The 20,736-nt window shown below is 40.5% G+C and overlaps 1 protein-coding gene across 1 annotated transcript; it reads right to left on the bottom strand.

The window, feature by feature from the left end:
• Positions 1–54: 54 nt before the first annotated feature.
• LOC140896189 (receptor-interacting serine/threonine-protein kinase 2) lies at positions 55–20,381 on the bottom strand. The gene is made up of 12 exons (XM_073307544.2): positions 20,258–20,381; positions 16,836–17,013; positions 13,149–13,302; positions 12,742–12,897; positions 12,407–12,549; positions 10,443–10,492; positions 7,296–7,457; positions 6,280–6,365; positions 5,088–5,156; positions 4,748–4,907; positions 2,779–2,985; positions 55–1,434 (listed from the first exon to the last, which is right to left on the bottom strand). Exons 1-12 carry the CDS (start codon positions 20,379–20,381, stop codon positions 1,112–1,114), a joined length of 1,812 nt encoding a protein of 603 aa, XP_073163645.2. The 3' UTR covers positions 55–1,111.
• Positions 20,382–20,736: the final 355 nt, after the last annotated feature.

The following is a 20,736-nucleotide window of genomic DNA, read 5'->3' as shown; positions in this document are numbered from 1 at the left end:
AAACTTCTAAAGCATTGGTTTCAAATTATATCATGTGGAATAAATAATCCCTTGTATAAATATACCTTAAAACACTCTACTCCTGCCTTTAAAATTCCAACACATCAAACCATAGGATTACTTGAACATCTTGGAAAAGAAAAGAACAATTGCAATGCAGTAAAACAAAACAATGTAGCTTGGCATCTGAAATATCTATATATCTTGTAATGATAATGTTCTTGGGCTTATCCAGTGTTGTGAATATTGCAGGCATCCCACTGTGCTTTTGAATGGAGACACCTTGTGCACTTCATTTTCATTTTAACAAAGATAATCTTTGATGTTAGTATCTTTGCTCACAGTTCAATGGAACTGTCCTTCCAAAGTGGTCAGTTTGGCACCTCTTATCTTACAGCTTAACTTCACATTGTATACCTGTAACATTCATAAACGGAACAACATTAACATGCTGTATCCAGGTAACTTTAACCTGTTTAGGGCCATTTTATTGCAAAAGAGTCTCTGAATTTGCACCTGCTAAAATGTAAGTGTGCCAGTTTACAAGGACAAATGAGCATTCGTGCAAGAAAAATTTTTAAAAAATTGTTCAGTTTGCAAGATGTTAAATGTAAGAGGCTCGTTTGAAGAGATCCTGAAAACTTATTCCTTAATGATTTTCACTCTCACTGCAACAGCTTGCTTGGCTGTTCTTGGCTGTTGGCAAAAGCAGCTTCTTTCTTCCTTCCCAGGCAACAGCCCATCGTTAAGTGCTTTCAGACTTGGAAGAGCTTACCACCAGCCTTCCTCTCAGCCGTCCACCAATAAGTCACAATCAATTTACCTCCATTAAGAAACCAGGAAATAATAAGTGACATGTGACTTGAACTAGACTCTGGCATACTCCCATAATCCTACCATCTCAGAGGTCCAAGTTGGAATATATATTACCAGGCCCTGTTATTTCTGCAGGCAATGGGTGTCTCGAACTCTTAGAGGACTAAAGTCACTGAGCAGTAGGAAAAGGAACAGACTTTTTAGTCAGTGGGTAATGAGAAATGAACATGAATTAATGTCATTCCACGTTACCAGTGCACCGATCCATGAAATATGCCATGAAAAATAACTTAAGTCACTGCAGTCGTCTATTTAATTTAGCAGGGCTGTCTGTGATGTGGCTGCCTCGTGCCAGAGGGCTACATTTGCTAGTTGAGAGCACAGTCACTACGATCTGAGCTGCCCCCTCTCCAAGGCAGAGGCAAGTGTCCAACAAAGCACGAGCACGGCTGGTCAGGGTGGGGAAAGAGGTGATCATTTCATAGTCCATTTTAGACAACACTCGCTGGGAGCGAAGGACATCAAGGATGTGGTTGAGGCGCCCTTCTGTCATGCAGCTCAAGATAGTCTGTCGCCCACAGGCTAGGATCTGGCAGCAGTTGCCTTTGCAGCAAGGACCTTGAATAAAAGGAACAAAATTAGATATGCCAAACTGTCAGACTTTTTTTATTAAACTGTTAGCTAGTGGCAGCATTAATGTCAAGAATGAAGTGACTAATAGAAATGTAAATTCAGTGGAGCAACAGGAGCTGGTAAAGAGTTCATTTGCTTGCAGTCTTTGTTCAAAACTAGCACAGAAAATAATATTTAGTGAGCAAGATGACTTAAGGGGAGGGGATTCCCAGGTCTGATCCTGGTAATCTATCATCTGTATAACTGTTATGTAAAGTAGTTTAGCTATGTCTAGAGAGTATTAGTCTGCTCAGCAGAGGATGGAAGCGCAGACGGCACCACAGGCAGATCTGAAGGATTGTACTGTTCCGTACTTTCATTGCTTCAGTGGGAGATGGGAGCATCTTAGCAGATGCATACACCAAAACCAGATCTATGCAGAAACTCTGCATTAGGCTGCCCTTCCAGTAAGGGAAAGGAAATAAGAAAAGGTCACCTGTACTTAGGAGACCATGCCTCAGTCTTCCTAGTCTGTTACCAATTGGGCCATGAGTTGAATTGTCTTAGTTTACAGGAGGTCTTTTGTTGGTTTGCCCAGAAACCATGTCCCCAGCATCCAACAGATCAGAAGAATGTCCAGCTTGTTGGAGATCACCATGGTTCATTTTGTCAAAGTGAAAAACTTGTTTTTTACAAACTTTTTCATTATGGAAAAAAGAGACAGCTTTCGCAGACCAAAAGTCAGCCTTATTCACAGCTGCTCAGTAGGAAGATTGAGGCCTTTTTTGGGTCTAGCCCAAAGAAAGTATAAAAACAAGGTGGAGGGGAAGTCTTTTTCCAACTAATCTTTTGCATCCCCAAGAACTACCTTGCTGGAGGTGTGAGAAATTGTCACAATAAAAGGTTAAACTCCATACAATGGTTTTTTCCCCCATTTGTTATAAACTCTGTGGGCCTGTTTCACCACAAAACTTGCTATATTTTGTGAGGTTTTTCTTTAGACCCCTTTCCGGTGAAAGTCGACTTCTGAACAATGTGCCTATTCTGAACAACAGTTCGCTTTGAAGGCCAAAGTCTGAGCTTTTAGTAACACAGGAATTGCCAAACGGAGCAGACTCATGGTCCATCAAGTCCAGTATCCTGTTTCTTACAATGGCAAGTACCAGCTTCAGAGGAGTTACACTAATTACCAGTAAATACACAAGAGTATGGCCAAAGTACAGTTTTTATCTGAGACATTGGGTAAAGTGTGGCAAAGTAGAATATTACTATACCACATTGATATTAGCTTCTGGTTTTTGGACCAAACTCGACTTTAAGAAAGGATCAGCCTTTTCTTTGGAATCTCACCTGTTAATGTTTGTTCACACTGTGTGCTTTGAAATTGGCTATGATGGGGGCTGTGCTCAGGTGACAGCAATAACTGTAGTGGCTGCTGCTGCCACACCTTTGGGTCCCTTTGACACTGACCACCATCTTCTCTGCCTGCATGTGGATCAGAGGTACAAGGGGTGGGAAAGGAATGCTGCAGAGGTGATTCTCTACTGCCTGGCTGAGCTGTGAACAAATAAAGATGGGTGAGATAAGACTTTTAAACTGGACTACAGCTGAACATAGTAGGGATTCATCAATGGATAGTTCTGGATCTCTAATTAAAACAGAGTTTAGAGGACTAACTTGTAGTAAATATTACATCCTGTGAACACTCGCTGCTAGATCCTCCCTCTTATGAATTTTTGACATTTGTTATGTACATACTCCATCTCTCAAACTTTAAGAAAATTGTTTTATGCAAGAGTATGAATGATGAATTCCCAGGAGTGGAGCATCATCTTTTCATGCAGCATACCACCTCTGTTACACTACACATAATGGGACTGTTGTTTAATGGCCAAATAATAAATTTGTATTTGTAAAATTAGAAATGTATAAGGGACACTAAACTTAAATCATATATTGCAAAAAGAATTTGCATGGGTTACTGAATTAAAAGTGGAAATTTTTTTATCTCATCTTGAATATTGTCAATCACTTTTGTTTAGTCAGCTTGTTGGTGCTGTAGTGTTTGGGTCTCATACTTTTTTCCTGTCCCAAAGAGCTACAATCTTTTTTTGTAATATGTTTGTACAGCATCTAGCACAATGGAGCCCTGGTCCTTGATACAAATAAATTAATAACATTGCAATCGAATGTCTAGCTCAAATGTTTCAACTGAGTTTTAATTCTAGAAACTCTTCTGTGGGTTGTAGATTTTATAAACGGTTTTTAAAAATGTAAACTTTGGGCTACATCTAAGTTGTGAGTGTCCTTTTAACTTGTTGATTATAGTTGTGGACTTATGTAAATTTGTGGATGAAGTTGAGGAAAATCCTGTTCTACCCAAAAGAAACAGCCACTAATTTATTTCAGTACTAAGTATTAAGAAACATGTATCATAAGTCCCATGTATTCAGATGTCACCAAAGATAGATAATAGATTTTCTGTGGCTCAGATCTTGTAAACAAAACCATCAAAGAACAAAGAAGAAATGTTTAAGTCAACACCTCCAGTCTGCTTATATACATGAAATACACGTGGATTTAAATACTTTGTCGAACATTTGCCAAGACAAGCCCACAGTGGAAAAACAGAAGGATATGGTTAGGTAGGAATGGCTAACATGAATCATTCATGGACTTCTGAAGAGACGGGACTCTTCCAAAGCAATTACTTTCTAATGTGGAGACATTTGACAGCAGGTATTAGAAAGTAGAGAAAAGCACTGTGGTGATTGAGGGCCATATAAGTACCATTGTAGAGGGCTAGACTCACTCATGGTGACAAAGGCAAAAGAAATTGCACCTCTTTGTTCCAGCAGGGTCCACTAGACCCAGGATGGATTTGCTCTCTGAGGAAGAGCAGCCAGTTCTTGAAATGCCAGGGAAGGGCAGCTTTAAGTTATGGTCAGAGCACCACCAGTGTCTTACTGGTGGAGGGTGTTCAGAGTATACAGTAAATCAGCAAATTCTATGGCTGCCTGGTTTACCCCACTGAACCCAGTGAATGTCCACTCAGGTATGGGAATACACTGGCTAGCTGTGAGTTCTCCCAATGGAGGAACAGTTGCAAAAATCTTGCACCACTGCTGTTCTCAAGGCAGACTCTTCTACTGCAGTGGACTCTGTTGCTCTGGTTATATCAAGAGTTATATCACAGTTGCACTCTGAAGAGGGAGACATTTGGCATGTTTTTATGGACACTGAGCCGACAAATAATTGTTTAATATTTTTATAGTACTTAGAGGTAAAAATATTTTAAGATGGTCTCAGTCCTGCATACCTCTTTTTTGTGTTGTGTTTAGCGCTGTGATATCTGCAAGTGCCATCTGATTAGCCTTCTCTCTTCCTGCAGGGCTGTCAAGAACAGTTGACAATCTCTGTGCTGTTAGAGGGACTCTCTTGTCGATAAGCTGGTTGCTGTTTTTCTGTGCACAGAGGATCTGACAGGGATGAAAATGGATAAGAAATTACTTCTATCTTCTTGATAGAAAAGACCTGCCTTACTAGGCAGCCTCCCTTAGGGAGTCTAAGTGCCTAAGTCACTGTTGATAATGGGACTTAGATACCCTTGGAAAATTTTCCTCCTCAAGTACATATGTAAGAAAACACAGTTTACTTACCTCTAGATTGTGCACATGTGTCTGAAGCATGTGTGGAACTGAGCCTTTGCTGGCATTTACTGCTCTCTCCTGAAACAAACAAAAAAATACACTTACTTAGTAAAATATACACAACGTTCAGTCCAAATGAGACTAAAAAAATCATACATTGAACATTCATGCTGGTACTGCCAAAATATCAGGCACATACACCACATGATCTGCAGCTAGGAGTAAAATCACCCAGAGTACAGTTCTATTACCTACTGAAACAATATTGGGTTGTTTTGCCTTTCTCTACAGATATTTATTTCGTACTCATAGCTGTGAGCGTTGGGGAAAGTAGGGCTTTTTTGGTGCATTACAAAATCACGTCATAAATGTCATGCCACCAAAAAGACCAATGCCTGGGAGCTGCTTCTCCTTTTCTGGGGTACTTCTACATCTGGTCTTCCGCAAATCACACATCCCATTTCTCAAATTGCAGCCTCTACAACTTTTGAGTTCAGAAGAGGTATAAAAAAAATCTCCCAAAATCTGGGATGTAAAACTATTCTCATCAAGTCAGCACAAATGAGGTAAAACCAGGAGACTTTTCGCATTTTCACTTCACAGACTGTGAGTTTAGTACCATGAGAAATCCCAGCTGCATCAGTATCCTGTGCTACCTTCCCTTCAGGCTGTACTGACAACTGATCTCAATCCTGACATCAGATATTGCTCTGCGGTCCCAGACCTGGACCTGATGAAACTGAGACTAATATTCACTCTCAGCTGTGTGGTGGCCTGATTGATCATGGGAATGGACACTAGGATGAAGCTGCATGTAACCTCAGACAGAAACTGACTTGGGGACTTCAGAGATGAAAGGCTAGTTCACTAACACATCTGGTTAACCTAGAACCATCCTTCTATTTGCTATTGCTGAAAGAACAGTGTGAGGGGGCCCAACTGTCTGTGACTCGCATACTTATCAGTAATACAGTATGGAGAGTCTCACTTGTGAATCCTGGATTAGACTTTTGAAGCTGAGTTTAAATCTTGGATTGACGTATTTTAGCTCTATCTGCTTTTAGGGACTGATCTTCAAATTTTAACTTTTAGCCCTTTGAAGCAATAACAAAGAGACAAATTCCTGTTTGATTTCAACGATGATAATCACAGAAAGCAGGCAATGCAATTGTATGGGACCAAATCTGAATTTTGCACTAACCTTTGCATCAATCAAACTGTAGATTGCGCTTGAAATCTTCTCCTTGCTAAAAGTGCTCAAAATTCTCTTTAAGAGTTCCGCACATTCTTTGGAAAGAAAAATGCATTTTAAATACAGGATGTATGCGTATCCAAATAAGCAAATATCTATGCACCAATGTGCTTCCACTGATTTTATTATTCTGTTGCAATCATATTAAAAACTTTAAAATCACCTCTAAGTAACTTTGCCTTATATATTTTTATTTTTTGATCTAATATAAACAAATTAGGATCAGATTTTCAGAAATGTGCACAGAAAAACCTGCATATTTGTACCTAATTTATTCATGATTGCACAAAGCAATCACAGTAAAAGCATGTGCAGATGGCTAGTTGGACACTTCTGTGTACAGGTCTGAAAAATCTTGGCCATAGTTTGTCATTCGTGTTTCAGGGCTGTCTTTTTAGAAACAGAGGATTAGATCCTCAGCTGGTATAATATAGCTACTCTGTCTTAACCAACAGTGGGATTTGCTCCAGTGGGAATGGTGATTAATTTGAGATGGGACTGTTAAAGGTAAATCAGCCATTCTTCAAATACTGAATTTAGCTGGCAATCTCCAGTAATTTCTAGCCTTTATCTATGCTAAACTTACTACACTATATTTAAACTAAAAATCTTGAAATGACTAAACCACCACTTGAAATGACTAAACCACATACAGGAGGGCACGGCATCTGTATTAAAAAAACCCCAAACCAAAACACAACAGTATTCTGGTGACAGTGCCCCAACCGTTTCATCCCGTGCTGGGGTTACAACATTCTGTTGTGCCATCATTACTGTAGAATGATCTAGGACATTAAAGAGACAAGGTGGATGATGTAATATCTTTTATTGGACCAACTTCCGTTGGTGAGAGAGACAAGCTATTGAGTTCACACAGAGCTTCAGGTCTACAACAACACTGCATTAATTAGGACACTCAAACTGTTTGTTGTAGCAACAAGGGGAGAGCAAATACTGAATGTTACCTGCAGTTTGGGGCCTGTAATCTGGGTCTTGGTGCCAACACAGGATGATGAGCTGTAACAGCCTGTTTCTCTGGGGCAAACTGTTCTGTTTATACTCTGCTTCAGTCCCAGGCCGCAGGCCGTTACAGACTCCCGTCACAACTTCCAGCAGGTTTTTTTTGCCTGCCAGAGAATGAAAAAATGTTATTTAAAAAACCCTCAGAACTATTTTAAGATGTTGTTTAGTACAGGTTATTTTCTGTATTTTAAAACTAAGACTACTCTTTAAAAACAAAAAATAAAAACCCAACAACACATTCTTAAGTAAAGCTGACCAACTGTGACAATACTCATTTATACCTACTGGCAGCAGTCCATTTATTTCTGGTTAGAAGGGTTGTTTAAGCAATAAGTCACAACTGGGTATGCATGCATAACTGGTAACCTGCATGCACAAATACCCTATTTGCAGTTATAGTTACTGTGTGAGAAGCCTAACCACACAGTTCTGTATGCAATTCTGCATGCAAATTTTAAAAAATTATTCTCTTCATGCACAAAAGAATCTAATTCCTCTGGGCAGCTACAAAATGGCGGTGAAAAAATATGAAAGCACTGCCTTGCATGAGTATATTGTGCATAATATTTTTAATCTGAGCCTGTAAAGTCTGTCGAAATGAAAGCTGTTACATACATAAAAAACAGAGTAATCTGCTAGGTGACTTGCAATCAGCAAAGCCAAGACACTGGCTTATTCTGAGATCATGTACACACACACAACTCACGAATGTGATTGCAGAATTACAGCATGCTGCCCCCCTCACCTCTCCCTATGGCATATGCCTGCGTATTCTGTACTTGAGAGCCAGCCAATGGTTGAAATATACAAGTATGTAATTCTCATCTTCATTCATACTAGAAAATGAGAAGCTGAACTTGAGGAGCATTACATATGGAAAATGAGGTGTATATGGGGTATTTGTTGATGAATTTTGCAGGAGCCCTGCATGTCTTGAGAAAGCACTAGGGAAGTTTGAAGAGATGTAAAATCATGAGCCTGATCACTTGTGGTCATGGCACTCTTTGTAAGAATGAGGATGTTTGCTAGCCTTGATGTAATGGCCAGATTCTCGCTGGGGTAACTGCATCCTGCCTGCCTTCATTCCCTCTGCAATTTTAAACTTTGAAATTTTTAAATTTTAAATTTTTAAATTTTAAATTTGAAACTATCCTTCATTTTTTGTCCAAAAGGGTTGTGCAGTGTTAGTGTGTGTTGAATAGTTATATGTTCCACTCGAGAGATGGTGAGTGAAGTGATTCTCATAAATAAATGTGTGTGTTAAATTGTAAAGAACTTTAGGGTCCTTTTGGGTGAAAGGTGCTATACAAATGTAATGTGACTTGTTTTAGAGTAATATTTAATAGAAATAGTCATTAAACAATTGCCAGGAAAAGTTCCACATCTTGCTGCTTTCAAAACCCCTGATTCTTGGGTTCTGTAGTGTTTAGTGCACCGTAGGCAAGCAGGTAGTTTCCTTTTCTTGGACCATGTAGTGAAAAAGAAAGTCCCATAGGTAGATAGACCTGGAGCCCTTGCCATTTTCCAGATAGAGGAGAGTACTAACTGTAATGTAGTTTGATAATCAAGTACAGAGGCACATACTTCTTCACATATGACTGCTCAAACTGAAATCTCATTGTTAGAGCAATCAGCTGTAAGAGAAGGAGTAAGAAGGATCATATTCAGGAACACGATACAGCACTGTCACTGTCATAGAACTTGAGAGAATAGAAGAAACCGATCCCTCTTTAAAGTATGTTTACTGTAAGTTAAAAGGAGCCATTCTTTAAAGGAATGAGAATGGAACAGGAATCAGCACTCCAAAGTCTAGTTCTCAGCTCTGGCTGTCATGTTAAACAAATCATTTACCACTGCCTCAGTTTCCTTGTTGGTAAAATGGGGGTAATTTTCAGTCTATTATACAGTGCTTTAAAGATCTACAACTCTGTAAAATTCCTTATTTTCATTTTCTGGTATAAAATATGCAGAAAGTAGCATATTTTATAGTAATTTAAGTCTAGCAGGAACTAAAAGTTCCTATTGGAGACCTGAAACTCTCACTGATTTTTAAACATGTATAAAAGCTCAGTTCTACTCACTGGACAAGTTACTTGCCACTAAGGGCATGTCTACACTGATGCAGTTTCCATCTTGAGTAGGCATGCCTGCACTAGCTCTGATTGACTGGGATTGTACCTGATCAGGTAGCCCTTCCCACCAGTCATGCTGCCATGGCTACATTTTAATTTTTATCTTCTTAGTTGGATCAGAGCTAGCATGGGTGTGTCACTCAAACTGGAAATTATACTCTCCAGCTCCAGTGTAGACATACCCTAAGATGCTGCCTAATGTCAGTATGCTGGATTGTGATGTTAGTATGCTGGCTGTCACAAGCCAAAGAGCTGTTGCTATGCATTAAAGTTAAGCAGAAAGGTCAAAATAACAATTTAATAGAGTGCTACAGTGAACAGGCTTAGGTAGTACATAGTAAAAATTATGCCATTAAAGCTACCCCTGAGAAGGTATCTGTTTCTTTTACAAAAAGAATCTTCATTTGGGGCTAGGACTCTCTACAGGAGATGCAGAGCTATGGAACTGTGCATTATTGGGATACACAGTTGGCAGAATTTGATTTTTTATAATTTTGACAGATAATACTGTTTATTTTTAAATTTTTCCCAATTTTATTGAATTTTTACAGTTGCACAAAATTATGGGAGTGTCAGACAATTGATGGTAGATGTTGAGGTTCAAAAAGTTAAAGTTTTAAAACCATTCAAACACAAATTGCCAACATCACATGTCAAAATATACAAAGTAAATATCTTTAAATCATACTCTAATAAGTTATCAAGCAGCATTTGTCTTACTTTGCCTATCTGTAGATTTCAACTATCATTGGAAATATTTTTGTTCGTTTGTATGTGTACGTTGAAATCAATATTTACTGACACTTACTGATCAAAAATTAATCCTTCCAAGCACCGTAATAGGGATTTGAGATAAAGCGAGGTCTGAAAAGACAGGTCTGTTGGTATCAGTGTTGCTTAGAGGAGGATAAATTCAGAAAAATATAATTAATCATCAAGAAAGAGAGAAATACGTACCTTCAAAAGGTTTCTGCCTGCTTACGCTTTCCCAACATAGCATTCCAAAGCTAGAGGCAAACAATAATGAAATTGTGCTTGTTAATTTGGAATCTGTGTTGGTGTTATGATTACTTACTGAAAAATTGAGTTCATTAGTTCAAGGGAAGGGTATTTTCCATGTTACGCTAAGTCAGGGGAGGGCAAACTATGGCCCGCGGGCTGGATCCAGCCCATCAGGGCTCTCAGTCGAGCCTGCAGGATTGCCAGTCCTGTGGCACAGCTGGGCTAAGGCAGGCTTCCTGCCTGCCCTGGCCCCGCGCTGCTCCCGAAAGCGGCTGGCACCATGTCCCTGCGGCCCCTGGAGGGAGGTGGGGGAGCAGAGGGCTCTGTACGCTGCCCTCGCCCGCAGGCACTGCCCCCTGCAGCTCCCATTGACCTGGAACGGGGAACTGAGGCCAATGGGAGCTTCGGGGGTGGTACCCACAGGCAAGGGCAGCGCATGGAGCCGCCTGCCCCACCCCACCCCCAGGAGCCACTGCTGGACATGCTGGCCACTTCCAGAAGCAGCGCGGGGCCAGATCAGGCACGGAAGCCTGCCTTAGCCCAGCTGTGCCACAGGGCTGGCAATCCCGCACCTGCCTTAGCCCCACTGCGTGCCGCTGCCACCCCAGAGCCGCTCGAGGTAAGCAGCATCGGGCCAGAGCCCAAACCCCTCCTGCACCCAAAATCCCTGCTTTGAGCCCCTTGCCGCAACCCTCCTGCACTCCAGCCCCCTGCCCTGAGCCCCCTCCCGCACTCTGCACCCTCTCCTGCACCCCAACCTCCTGCCCTGAGCCCCATGCTGCACCCCTCCTGCACCCCAAACCCCGGCCCAGAGTCCCCCCACACTCCACACTCCCTCCTACACCCCAACCCCCTGCCCTGAGCCTCGAGCTCCCTGCAGCATCCCACACCCCTCCTGTACCCCAAACCCCTGCCCTGAGCCCTCTCCTGCACCCCGCGACCCCTCCCACACCCTGCACTCCCTCCTGCACCCCAATCCCCAGCCCCAGCCATACATTCATGGCCCTGCATACAATTTCCCCACCCAGATGTAGCCCTTGGGCCAAAAGGTTTGCCCATCCCTGCACTAAGTCCTTCCTTATTGGCAGGATTTCCATTTTTGCAAACTTTTATATTTCAGTTTCCAACTGGGCTGTCCTTATACAAAGACCAGTTAGAATTCTGTTTCAGGGGAAAGCCTTGCTCTTAAATTCTGTAGCTTATTTTCCAATAATACCTCACCTAATTTCCATTTGTGGGTTTCAGAACCTTTCATTTCTTCTTTTTCATTTTTTCCCCCAGTACTTATAAAGTGTTTGGTAGTGTTGAGCATACTGACAAGGGAATGAACTAGTTGACCCACTAAAGCTTGATCCAAAGCCCAATGAATCTTTCTTTACATCAGTGAAATTTGCATCAGGCCCTAGATCTTTTTTTCCTATTTGTAACTTCTAGGATATGTCACTGTAATGTTTAAATGTACTTAAATCAACATCAATATTGGTGTAAAAACACTTGGATATATATGCAAAACAAAAAGTCAAGATGAGAATATACTTCATAGCATGTCATCCGCAACAGTTTTCTACTTTTTTACTGTAAATTAATATTTTGAAGCTGAAGTTTGGCAATTGCTTAACCTAGAGGTATGGCCATAAATCTTAATTTTTAATATAACAAATTGTATTGAAATAATTTCCTTCAAACATTAGGAATTTCAAGTTTAACTAAATGATGCAATATTCCTAGTCTGGAATGTTATGCAGATATGATATGTATAACAGCTGTTATTTGAATGGAACACTGTGACCTGTAGGTTTCACTGTCGTACAATTTTACAATATTTTCATGAAAGAAACATTAAATTCAATACTATGTGAATTGCTCTCAAGAAGTAGGTCTCCTTTAGCTATAACTTTCCTTTAAAAACCTGTACTAACCTGTAAATATCTCCTTCTTGTGAGGGCACACCTCCTTCAATTATTTCAGGAGAGAGGTATATCAAATCCCAGCAGCTTCTATTGCAGTTCTGCAGGACTGATCTTTGCTGCTTCCTCCAGGAGGCTAGACCATAATCTGTTATCTGTAGGGAAGAGTGAATGGTGAATTGTAGCAACAATATGGCATTATTGGTGTCAAATATTGATCTGGTATTTTATATTAGGATAGATGCCTGATAAATAATCCTATAATCAAGCATACCTTTGGAGAAATTGTTCTGGTTTCATGTCAAGAAAATAATGAAGACAAAAAGCTAAGTTTAAAACGTCCCCACCTTAGCTCTGTATTGTGTATCCAAAAGAACATTGGAGGGTTTCAGGCTGTAGTGGAGGAGAGGAGGGTCTAGTCTATGGAGATGATATAATCCATCAGCCACATCTGACAAAATCCGCATGAGTAGGGGAAAAGGCAATTCTGGGTACAGGTGGTGCTAAAAATCAACATTCATTTCAGTGTAATATTCCACGATATATATAGATATGTATATATCTTTTAGAATTATAAAGCAGTCACTATTCACACTATCTATTGAGATCTACAGATGAAAAGTATTAGCAACGCTGTTGCAAAATTAATACCCATAATTGAGGTACAGTTTGCTCATTTTATTATTGCCCTAGCTTCTAAACAGTTTTAACACCCATAAAGGAGCCCCTCTAAAAGATCCCTACTCTTCCTTACCTCGTGGATGAGTGAGTGGAGGGATCCATTGCACATCCATTCAGTCACGACCCCCAGAAGTCCCTGAGATTGGTAGATCCCAAGAGAAGGCAGGAGCTGTTCAGACTGAATGCGTTGTGTGTTTGCTACATCTTGGAGTAGCACCTTCAACTCACTGCAAACAGAGAACAAGGGATAAAGAAGTAGCATTTCAGACAGACATGCTGAGTAACAGTCATACTGTGTGATATTGGAAAGACGGATGACTTGGTAGAGTTTTCCCACCACTACCATTATCTGGTGCTTAATACCAACAATGTTTTCTTGACTACAAAACATCTTTCACATTAAAACTGTAAAATGTACGAGAAAGAAGCTAGTTCCATTAGTATCAAATATATATTTATCAGGATCTAAAATGCAAGGGCAGGAAGAATGTTTGGGATAGTTAAACTAACTGAAAAAATTACCTCTCTGAACTGATTTTTTTCCCTGCCTTTCCCCTAAAAATATGCTTTCCTTATGCTATCAGTGATGTCCCTTCTACACTGCAAATTCTACCAGCTTCAGTCACAGTCAATCTTGCCTGTATGGATGGGATCAAACCACATCAGAGAGTAAAGGTAAAGCCATGAGGCCAAATTCAGACCTACTGTAAGTGGTAGATGTAACTTTAGGGACTTCGTGGAGCTGCATCTACTTCTACTCAGACGGGATTTATTCTTAAATTCCAGTGGGATGTATTTTAAGAAGTATAAGGAAACCAGATTTTGCTAATCGGTAGAAGATTGAGACTATTTGAGAACTTCAGACAATAACTTCTTTGTTCAGTTGTACAATGGTAGCACTGATCTGTGGATCAGATCAGAATGTTCAGTTTCAAGGAAGATAAATGAACTGGTTCTGCTACAGGATCACTCCTCCTTAACTTGCATTTAACTTTAAAAATATGATCCCATCTGCAATATCTTCTGAATTGCTGATTCTATGCATGAAATCTTCAGCCCACAGAAATCAATGGTAAAATTCAATGGGACCAGGATTTCAACCCCTGTCATTATTTTAAAGACTAACCCAGTTAGTGTTTCCTGCTGAAAAACAAATCTGTATATTTAGGAAGAGGGTCCAGCTGATAGTTTGGCTTCTGATCCCAACTGTTCCAAACTTTGGGAACTTAATTCAGTCCCAAACATTGCACACCATATAAATCACAGATTTGCTATTCTATTCTTTGTGTGTTTTTAGGCTGTCGGATATATTTATTGCAGTAGGTACTCTTTGATAAATCTTAAGATCTTAACTTCAATTCCTCATGCTTCAGCAAACTTCCGTTGAACTCAGTGACAGCCTCATTGACTTCAGTGGGAGTATGCCTAAGTAAAAACTGAGTAAAGACATCAGGATTTGGCCTGATTACGCTATTGGTAATGCTAGCACCCTGGACCCCTGTAGTATTTGCTTCCTAACTGTATGCAATGGCTCCTGGTCCCTGATCAGCCTCAGCAGCATGCAGGAGGCTCTTTGATCCCTGAACTGATACCCATTTCCTGATCCATCCCAGGTACTGGTGTAAGAGATTGGGAGTTATCCGACAACTCCTCAAACTAGCATCTGTTTTCCAAACCAGCTCCTGTTCCCACTCCCCCCAGCAACTGCTAACAGAGGAGGGAGACTCTTAGAAAAATTCTCTAAAAACTATTTTAAGCAGGTGTGGTTCAAATTTCTCACCCACCATTACACAGCCCAACACTGCTTGCCTGTGCCCAAGAGGCTGCTGGTAACTTCCCTTCTGCTGGAGCACAGTACTATGAAATGCATGGTGGAAATGTAAGACAGGGACTAACTGCTGTAGCCCAGTCCTATCATAGTAAAAGTTGCTTCCTGTATTTTTGCTTTTTGTTGGAATCCTCTCTGGTGTGCATGTGATATACAATTCATGGAAGTATATAAAAATGCAGTTAAAGGGAGAAGTGACTAAAAATTACACTGTGGGTTCCATATTTGGGGTCACTAATTTCCAGATCAAATATATTTGTGAATGGATATTGCACGGGCAATGGCAGTAACAGCACACTCAAGTTAGATGTGCAGCTGTGCAAGCACTTTTCACAAATACAGTTGAACATGCATTGTTTAGAAAAATCAGGCCAGGCAGTCCAAGCTGGGTTCTTTTTTAAAGAAGGAAAACAGCCTTTCCATTGCAAACATAATGGCTATTCAGTATGGTAATGCCCGTGTTTATAAATAAATTGTGGCTCCAAAGTTTATATTACAAACTGTGCTTATTTCTACCTCTTAACGTCATTACTAACAATATGGATTTCTACCATTGGAACTAGATTAGCAGTTCAAATGATGGGCAGGATAGAATCCATCTTGTTCTCATTGCTGGTAATAGTGGGGGGAAAAAACCAAACAGAGACTTGACACTTAAAGAGCAGATATGAGTAAGAAGGTTCATTTTTCCATAATCACTTTTATAACTAGAGCAACACTTTAAATCCAGAAAGGAAAAATAAATTATTAGTTTTTGTTGTCTGATTTAACTTTATTTTTTTATTTAAACAAAAGGTGGGGGGCACACAGGGGAAAGAGGGCAAGCCTTTTAGAAAAAACTACCAAATAAATATATTTCTTATTTTAGATTAGTAAATTATTGCACTTTAATTGAATTTAAAAAATAAAAAAGCAGAACACTCAAACTTAATTCATTTTGGGCCTGATCCAACCTCCACAGAAGTCTTTCCATTGACGTCAGAGGGATTTGGATCAGGGCCCTGAGCCCTATAGAGGTCGTCACTAAAGACAGACTGGTTCTGGTTTCAAGATTCAAATTTGAATGCCGTAAATGAAAGAATTTAGACTCAAGCACAACCAAAGACCAGACATGGAAACCTTGGATGCAAGCACCACAGAATTTTAGCGGGTGTTTGAAATCTCACTTGGATTAGATAAATTATTCCTGTCTTTGTTTTGGAAAAGCCAACCTCTCCATATACTACTTTAAGATATTTGAAATCTGAATTTTTCAGCTTAAGCATATCTCCTAGAAAAAGCAGCTAAGGATCTAGACTTCTCAGATACTAAAAAGGCCATGTTCTGCTCTTGAATGCCCTTTCAAGAAACTGAGAGCCTAATGAGTGCATTCACTAGAGTGATTTGGTCCCACACCATTAAAAAAATAGTATGGGCCTGACCTCAAAATCCCTATATGCCTGTGACTCCAATGAAATAAATTGGAGTTATGTGAGTGTTAGGCTGACGTCCATTTGTGACAGAGTTCGTGGTTATGACTAATATATGCACTCAATCCTATCTCTACTGCAATTGTCCATTCTCCCTTTCTTCTCGTATGTGTCCATTTATTCACCTATCATGTTTTGTCTAAAACTTAGATTGTGAGCTCTTTGTGTGTGTTTGTTTTGTGCATAGTACAATGGTGCACTGAACCTGGATTGGAGCCCTTTGATGCAATCACAACAGAATTAATCATGACTGCAGGATCAAGCCCCATTGTCATTACATATGTCAAATTTCTCACCTAGTGCAATTCAATGCATTTCTTTCACTTTGTCTCTTTTAATCAGTTGGGAGTCACTGAAGTGGAAAGGTTAACTGGGATCAGAAATGGTACAGTCCATGTTGGTACCCTCTTTGCACTACTGTCCTCCTGAGCTGTTTATATAGTAAATCAAATATGATACCTACCTCTCTGTTGTATTCTGGCTGGTCAGCAGCTTCAGTGATATGTTAATGTTCTGAGGAGCATGAAAGGCTTTGAGGGTGAAGCCAGAACTTGTCCTGGTGAAGATAAAGTGATCCAGCTCTTCCTGGGCTATTACGGGCATCAGACTGGCCATTTTCTGCCGTTTAGTGGGGGAGAGAACTGAAGAAAAACAGACCTCCTTAGATTTGCTTTTGCTGTCATTGCCAAGGTACACTGAAATTACACCACTCTTTGTTCCCCAAACTACTCTTCACCCTCATTCAGAAGGTTTTGTATTACCATGCTCTGGGTCAGATTGTCCTTTAAAGTTAGGGAAAAATTTTACCTACCACACAGGGGCATCCTGAGGTTTACTTACCATTTGTAAGTATGAGGTGCTAAGTGATCAATATTATGGCCAGTTCCCATTATAATCACCTGGAACTATGGGGGCACTATTTACATTTATATAATACAATGCTTGATTTCCCAGGATAATGTTATAATTTGGGGAAACAACAGATTAAAATTCTTATAGTTCCATGCTGGACAGAAAGATAATTCCCATGAGAAACGGTAATAATGCAGTAATCCATTCCAATCTACCTCCAGAGCCATGCCTTTTACAGATGTGCTATTATTTACTAGGATACTGTATGTCAACAGAACAGCAAAACAAAAGGCCAAATTCACTGCTGCGGTATATTGGCAAAACCCTACTGAAGCCAGTGGAGCTGTGCCCATTTATAGCAGCAGAGAATTTGGCCCACCATTTGTATATAGTAGATCCCTAGGGCCACGTGCATATGTGCCTTAATACCCATTGACTAGAGATAGCAACCTCCCACACAGCCTGAGTGTTAATGTCTGAGTCAGGTGTTATTAATAACAGGTGAGGATGTTTTAAAAATATAATGAGCTTAAAGCTCCCCTATACTTTGTGCTGAAAGAAAGCAACAAGAACAGACAGAGCTGAGACAAGGAAAACAGAGAGGGAAGAAAAGGGTCTTCAGAAGTCCGTTTATGAGAATACTGCATGGTTGGAGATCAGAGTGTCATAAGAGCTCAAAATGGAATACTTCCCTCAGACTCAGCAGATTGCCATGAAGGAATTAATGCTGCTCTAAACTGCAGATTTAAATGGTGAGTAAGGGGTATAGATTGAGAACTCTCTTTTTAAGTTGGGGATTCAGCTAAAGTGCGGTCTTGTGGTTAAGGCATTAAACTAGGATGCAGGAGATCTGGTTCTAGTTCCCAGCTCTGCCATAGAAAGCCTGTGTGATCTTGAGCAAATCACAATCTCTCAGTGACTCAGCCGAGCATCTACAAAATGGGGATAACCACACACCTTTATTTTATCCTTTGTCTATTTTGCCTAATTAAATTTCAAGGTCTTCCAAGCAGGGTGTGGCTGTTACACTGTATATTGATATCACCTAGAGCAGTGGTTCTCAACCAGGGGTCTGGGGTCCTCTCGGGGGCCACAAGCAGGTTTCATGGGGTCCGCCAAGCAGGGCCAGCATTAGACTTGCTAGGGCCCAGGGCTGAAGCCGAAGCCTGAGCAACTTAACTTCACAGGGTCCCCTGTGGCGCGGGGCCCCAGGCGATTGCCCTGCTTGCTACCCCCTAACACTGGCCCTGGCTTTTATATGCAGAAAAAAACAGGTTTTGTGGCGCAGACGGGTCGTGGAATTTTTATAGCATGTTGTGGGGAAGGAGGGGAGCTGAGAAAGAAAAAGGTTGAGAACCCCTGACCTAAAGCACAATGGAGCCCCAAACTCAGTTAATGCCTCCAAGTGCTACCCTAATTCATATAATAGACTAAAATGTCCATCGGTTGATCAATAAAATTTCCCCGTCTAAAGTAAGTTTGATGCAACAAGATGAGTTAGACCTTTTGCTTTTTATTTTAAACATCAGCATTCTAGACTGAATCCGAAGGCACTAGCTGTGGTTCCTGCAGGAACTATTAGAACAAGGCACTCATTCAGTAGCTACATGACGGCCTCTGAGAATGACTTTGTTAGCTCAGTTCAGAGGCAGGCAGGGTTGTGACTGATCCTCTCTATGCTGCTGTGAACGAATTATTGAGCTGGATGGCAACAACTATGTGGAAGGAAAGATTTCAGACACATGAGATTTCTCTGATGCCCAAAATGAAGAGGTTAAGTACATAATCTATTTTTTCAAGCTTCAAGCAGTGTATTTTGTAAAGGACACATCCTACATCTGCTTCAAGCAGTATACTTTGTAAAGGACACATCCAGTATGGCATGAGACCAACAGAGCCAGGCCAGTCATTTTATGGGCAAAATTACACAAAGCTCTTCCAAATCAGAGACAGGCAAAAAAAAAGAACCATTTATTCCTCAAATATTATGGGGATTGGATAAAGTGGAACCACCCTAAATTTAGTTTTGGTTTCTGTGGAGAAAAATAAACAATCAAAAGGTTTGCAAAACCAAAATCATTTTTCATCTCTAAAAATCTGTAAAACCAGAACCGTTTATTCAGATCTCTAAATGTTCGGGTTTGAAAGAGTCTAATAATGAGTTTTGGCTCCAAATCGCTCCTGGTTTTGCTTATTTTTATTTTAAAAAGAAAACTAGGTAAAACTGGAATCAATTATTGAAACTTTGGTGGCACAAATAAAATGAGAACCAGATCTGAATCACCCCCGTATTTTGGTTTTGCAAAATCTAACCCTGACCAAAGAGGTTTTGAAAACCAGAATGACATCTGTTTTCACCCATCTCTGTTCTAAACCACTTGTTGTTTTTATACAATGAACTACAGCTGGAAACAGGATTTCCCCCCATACATCTAGAGGTTTGGGCAAGATTCTCAACTCATCTGTAAATTGCCGATTTACATCAAGTGGGGATCTGACCTTAAAATCAGAAACCCCAGTTTTGCTACCTTTACATACATTGGGAACTAGCTTGTTGCAGAAAGAGTCAGTGGGACTAATCACAGATTAAGGTATTGTTTAATGACAGTAAGAGTGGCAGAGTCAGTCCCTAAATGGGATGCAAAAGGATCCTTGATTGGGAAAAACGCTGTTGGTGCTGCCCTCCCAACAGCTCAGTTCTTCTGGGTAGAGAGATTTAGCTCCTTCTTCTTTTAAAATCCGGGCTCATTTTACCGCCCACACTACAATGTGGTTTCTAACCACAGCTTGTCAAGGCTGGCAGTTTGAATGAAGGGGACTGCAGAAAGTTGTCAGAGGCTTTAAATGCCTCCTTGAAATGCATTGGAAAATCCTGCATCGTAAGAGCTGATCCTTTAAAAACTACCTTTACACTTCATTCACGGTGAAAGAGTTTCCATCCTTATGAGGGAAGTGTGGCTGGGGGTTGATTTAATGTTTCAGTGTCCAAATAAAAGAAGTGAAAACAAACATACAAAGAATATTGAGACTTACCTCCAGACGTGTGGGCATAGAGACTACAGGAGTGAGCTAGTGCGACTGCAACAAAGAGCGGAGATCTGCCTGGAACAGTGATGCAATCACAGTCTAAGCCTGGCTGGGTATGAATCAGCTGCATTGTTTATCTCCTCTTTTATTGGCTGCCTACACACATCCAAAATTTCCCCTAGTTGTGTGTGCAAACTGTAACTCCTTAGTGACTGCAGTCATCTAGGTTCTCTTCATGGGCTGGTCAGTTAATTGCTGAAATAGGCAAGAAGAGATTATAGAAAAGGTTAGAGAGGTTGAGCGGACGCTGTGACGGCCACCGCCACCAGTACGAAGAGAAAACAATAAAACTGAGTTGTATCAGAAACATCACCCTGGATCCAAATACCTCCCAAAACACAGGGATGTTAAATCTGGATCCAAACTTTGCAAACCACGCTTATCTCTACAGTGGGGTGAACCAAAATCCAAATACAAAGCCCGCT

Source organism: Lepidochelys kempii, chromosome 12 (assembly GCF_965140285.1).
Source record: "Lepidochelys kempii isolate rLepKem1 chromosome 12, rLepKem1.hap1, whole genome shotgun sequence".
NCBI lineage: Eukaryota > Metazoa > Chordata > Testudines > Cheloniidae > Lepidochelys > Lepidochelys kempii.
This window is presented reverse-complemented; position numbering and strand designations above follow the sequence as displayed.